At 30.0% G+C, this 5,181-nt stretch overlaps 1 protein-coding gene across 1 annotated transcript; it reads left to right on the top strand.

The window, feature by feature from the left end:
* The first annotated feature begins 237 nt into the window (after window positions 1-237).
* LOC124929352 (pentatricopeptide repeat-containing protein At1g19720) lies at window positions 238-3,036 on the top strand. The gene has a single exon (XM_047469696.1). The coding sequence runs from the start codon at window positions 333-335 to the stop codon at window positions 3,009-3,011; it is 2,679 nt and encodes an 892-aa protein (XP_047325652.1). The 5' UTR covers window positions 238-332; the 3' UTR covers window positions 3,012-3,036.
* The last annotated feature ends 2,145 nt before the right edge of the window (window positions 3,037-5,181 follow it).

Below are 5,181 nucleotides of genomic sequence, written 5' to 3'. Positions count from 1 at the left end.
GACCTGTTATATTAATTAATAATAATCAATCATTATTTTTATGGCTTATAAATTTTATCACTCAATTAATTAATTAAAATATTTTATATTTAAAAAATATTATATATATTTAAATTATAGTTTGTATCAAATATTTTGATTACTATTTGAATTTCTGATAATGCTTATTTTATATATATATATATATATATATATATATTTTTAACCAGATAATGATCTGATCTTCTTCTGCATCCACCATGGCACTATAGCTTCCTCTCCTCCATATCTCATCTCTAAAGATTCAATGAGAATTCTCCATTAAACTGAAACGAAACGAAACGATTGTATTCATGGAAGGGTTAATCCTCCCTTCCATTTCCCGATCACCGCCAACAATTTCTCTTAAACAAGATAACCATTCAGATGCTTCACTCAAATTCATCAAGTCCAAGATTTCCTTGAACAGAACCCTCGAATCACCATACCCAGAAAGGGAAAAGAGAATCTTGGACGCGTATATCGATTCTCTCGCTAAACGTGGACGTCTCAGGGAAGCCATAGCTGCTCTCGACTCTGTTTCATCTCGTGGTTCCAAGGTAACTCCCAAAACCTTCATCAATTTGATAGATTCTTGCATTGCGTTGAATTCACTGGATTTAGGTCTTCAACTCCACAAACGACTAGACTTGCTTAGTGAGGATGACCCTTTTGTTGAGACTAAGTTAGTGAGTATGTACGCTAAATGTGGTAATTTAGGTAAAGCACGTAAGGTGTTTGATCAAATGCGTGAGAGAAATTTGTATACATGGTCTGCTGTAATTGGTGCTTTTTCTAGAGCTCGTAAATGGTCAGAAGTTGTGGACCTTTTCTTTCTAATGATGGAAGATGATATTCTTCCTGATGAATTCCTCTTTCAAAAGATCTTACCTGCCTGTGGGAACTGTGGAAATTTTGAGGTTGGGAAGTTGATTCATTCAATTGTTCTTCGGTGTGGTATGCATCATGACATACGTTTAAACAACTCGATTCTTGCAGTTTACGCGAAATGTGGAGATGTTTTTTCAGTAAGGAGATTCTTTGATAAGATGGATGAGAAGGATGTTGTTTCGTGGAACTCTCTGATAACTGCTTATTGCCAGAATGGGGATGTTAAAGAGGCGCGTCAACTGATGGATTCGATGTACGCTAATTGTGTCGAACCGGGGCTAGTGACATGGAATATATTGATAACAAGCTTGAATCGATATGGAAATTGCGATCAGGCAATGGAATTGATTAAGGAAATGGAGAGTTTTGGGATAATTCCTGATATTGTGACATGGACATCAATGATCTCGGGTTTAGGCCAGAATAATAGAGAAAGCCAGGCTTTGGATTTATTCGGTGAAATATTCTCTTCGGGAATGGAACCGAATGAAATCACACTTATGAGTACAATCTCCGCAGCTGCCTCGGTTAAAAAGTTAAGGAAAGGGAAAGAACTTCATTCGATTTCTGTTAAAACTGGATTTGCAGATGATGTTTTGGTTGGAAATGCACTTATCGATATGTACTCAAAGTGCGGAAAACTCGATTACGCTCGAAGTATCTTCGATTTAATCGTGGATAAAGACGCGTATACATGGAATTCGATGATAGGAGGGTATTATCAAGCAGGGTATTGTGGGAAAGCCCATGAACTGTTTATAAAAATGCAGGAATCCGATATAGTACCGAATATAATCACGTGGAATACGATGATCACTGGTTTTTTAGAAAACGGCGACGAGGATCAAGCATTGGATATCTTCTCGAGAATGGGTAAACGCGATACAGCTTCATGGAACGCTCTTATAGCTGGATATTTACAAACCGGTCAGAAAGATAAAGCCTTGAAGTTGTTTAAACAAATGCAGTCTCTAAACGTTAGACCCAATTCGGTTACAATCTTGAGCACATTACCCGCTTGCGCAACATTGCTCGCGGTTAAAAAGGTTAAGGAGATACATTGTTGTGTCGTTAGAAGAAACCTAGGTACGGATTTGTCTGTTCTGAATTCTCTAATTGATACTTATGCGAAATCGGGAGAGATCGATTACTCGAGGACATTATTTGAATTTTCGAAAAGGAAAGATTTCATTACTTGGAACGCGATGATCACGGGTTATGTTCTACACGGTTATCCAAACAGTGCATTAGACGTTTACAAACAGATGGAGAAAACAGGTCTGAAACCTAACCGGGGAACTTTCGTTAGTTTAATCGCTGCTTGTGGTTTAGCTGGTTATGTCGAGGAAGGTAAACAAGCTTTCTTCAGAATGACTCCTGAATATAATATTTTACCTTGTTCGGAACATTATGTGGCTATGATCGATTTATTCGGTCGTTCGGGTAGGATTGAAGAAGCGATTAACTTTATTCAAGAGACGGACGTAGAGCCCGATTTCTCTATATTGTCGGCCTTACTAACCGCTTATAGAATAAACGGGAATATCAAGTTGGCAACAACTGCAGCAGAAAGGCTACTTGAAATGGAACCAGAAAATCCTTCAGTTAGGCAATGCGTTTCGCAGGCTCATTCATTGCACGATATTACATCACATGATTCATTAATACTAAGAAAGCCTAATAGATTAAATGAGAATCTACTAACTCATGGATTGAGTTGGGTTGAAGTTGGAAACGTGGTGCATGTTTTTGCAGCCGGTGATCAATCTAGACTGAACTCGAAGATATTACATTCTTGGGTTAAAACCATGGTTTCGGAAATGAGGATGTTCGACTATCGTGGGCTTACGATCGAGGAAGAAGAGAAGGAAGTTAGTTGTGGGATTCATAGTGAGAAGATCGCCATTGCTTTTGCGATGAATGAGTGTCGAACTTCTAATAAGAAGGTTATTCGGGTTGTGAAAGATACGAGAATGTGTGGAGATTGTCATGGATTCGTTAAGTCTATTTCTAGGTTGTATGGTTTTGAAATATTTTTGAAAGACAGCAAGTGTTTACATCATTTTAGTGGTGGTTGTTGTTCATGTGGGGATTATTGGTAGTTCTATTACCTAATATCTTCATTCTGATGAATTTCTGTGATGGAGTTTTATACATAAAGTTTCGTGTTCGAAATGAAAAAAAAAATGTTAAGATTTTAATTATTTTTAGAAAATTAGCACGAACCCATAATCATTTTCTCGGTTTTAACTTTGAACATTCTTAACAAGACAATCCTTGTGACTCCATTTTAACTTAGGGTGGTTGTTTTAGTAGAATTTGGCATAAACCTGCAATTATATCAGAATATCTGATTATGATTGATCTAACATACATGGATATGGATAGAGTATATGAAAAAATCCCGATTTCCTCTACAGGTTAGAAAGAAAATGAAAATCAGCAAATATTGTCAAAACTACAGAAAATAATTTGTAGTTTATAATAGAACTAGTATTTTTTTTTTTTTTTTTTTTTGATCGAATTGAGTTTTAAAGTGTGCATTTAGTTATCGCTTATATTATTTGATTTGGAAAAAAAAAATTCTTAATACTTAAAGAAATTCTGAATTTTGGACTGAAACAGATTCAACCAAACAAATTTTGGGTTGATTCATACTTTTAATTAAATTGAACATAATTTATTTAATTTTTTTTCTGAAAATATGTTTTATAGTGTTGGTTTTAATTTTTTTAATTCTTGTGTGAAGACATAAATGCTTTTACATTAACGTATAAATATTTTTATATAAATGTGTTATTTACTGTTCTATATAAACGTTTATATATATTAAATATATAATTATATAAAATATAAAATAATTAAACACTTTGAGTGTTGTAAATACCATGTGAAACAAGTCTCATCAGGCAGCGCTTGTTTCATCTTTTTTATTTTTTATTCTTTTGCAGAGCTTACACGAAGTCATAAATATTTTTATATGAACGTATAAATGTTTTTATATAAATATGTTAATGGTTTTACATAAACGTTTATATATATTTAATATATAATTATATAAAAAATATAAAAAAAATAATTTAAATATCTTAAAAATCAATTTTAAAATATTTTGTATCACCAAATCATTTAAATATAATTATATAAAATAATTAAAATAAATCAATTTAAATATCTTACAATTTAAAATATTTTGTTTTACAAATTTATTTAAATATCTTACACAAAAATTTTTGAATACGTTGTTATATATATATATATATATATATATATATATAATTATAAATTTTTAAAAAATTATACAAAATAATTTAAATTTATAACAAATAAATTTATAAATATATTTTTATATATATTTATAATATATAATTATATAGACTTTAAAATAATTAATTCATATCTCTCTTATTTCAACCCACTATTTAATTTAATAATAAAATAATGAAGTTACATTATGATTAACAGTTGATTCGGTAGTTAGCAGAATATCTGGTTTGCATCTCATAAACAATCCAAGCACCTTTTCATATATAAAAAAAAAAAATCTATCACTTTTCCTCTCTTATTTTCTTTCAGGATATGTTTGAATAAGTGAATTTAAAATTAGTATTGAAATTCTAATTACAATTCAATGCTTATATTTGAGAAATTTATAAAAATATAATTTAATTACAATTCTTATGTTTGAAAAAATAATATAATAAAAATAATTACAACCAATTCTCTCAATAGATTTTTATAAGTTTCGATTTTTATTAAAAGAATACCGGTTCAACATGTTAGCTTCATAGATTCGAAAAAACACTGATTCAACATTTTAACTTTCTAAATTCAAAAATAAAATATCGATTTAACTTTTAACTTTTTTAAATAAAATATATATATATTAGTTCAAAATTTTAACTTACTAAATTAAAAAATATATATATCGGTTCGATATTTTAATATCCTAAATTCAAATAATAAGTTATCGATTGAAATCTTTATTCATGTTTTAAATGATAAAATAATAAGTTATTTTGGTTTAAAAAAACATTAAAAAAATAAATTTTAAAATTACAATTCAAAACTAAAAAAAATATAATTAAACAATATAAATTACACTAGATTGAAATCTATTGAAATTCTAATTAAAATTCTAATTCTTAATATTAGATAGTACACCAAACTTAAATGAAACATAACATATGCGTCGTCGTTTGAGAATTAAGTTAAAGAAGTCATATTGTGAAATCTTCTCGTAATAGAACTTAGAAAAAAAAATTTAAAAAT

This window comes from Impatiens glandulifera, chromosome 3 (assembly GCF_907164915.1).
Source record: "Impatiens glandulifera chromosome 3, dImpGla2.1, whole genome shotgun sequence".
NCBI lineage: Eukaryota > Viridiplantae > Streptophyta > Magnoliopsida > Ericales > Balsaminaceae > Impatiens > Impatiens glandulifera.
Note: the sequence above shows the minus strand (reverse complement) of the source record. Positions and strands in the feature narration are given on the sequence as shown.

Excerpts from the sequence above, each read along its gene's own strand:
- LOC124929352 (XM_047469696.1), top strand. The coding sequence starts at position 333 with ATGGAAGGGTTAATCCTCCCTTCCATTTCCCGATCACCGCCAACAATT.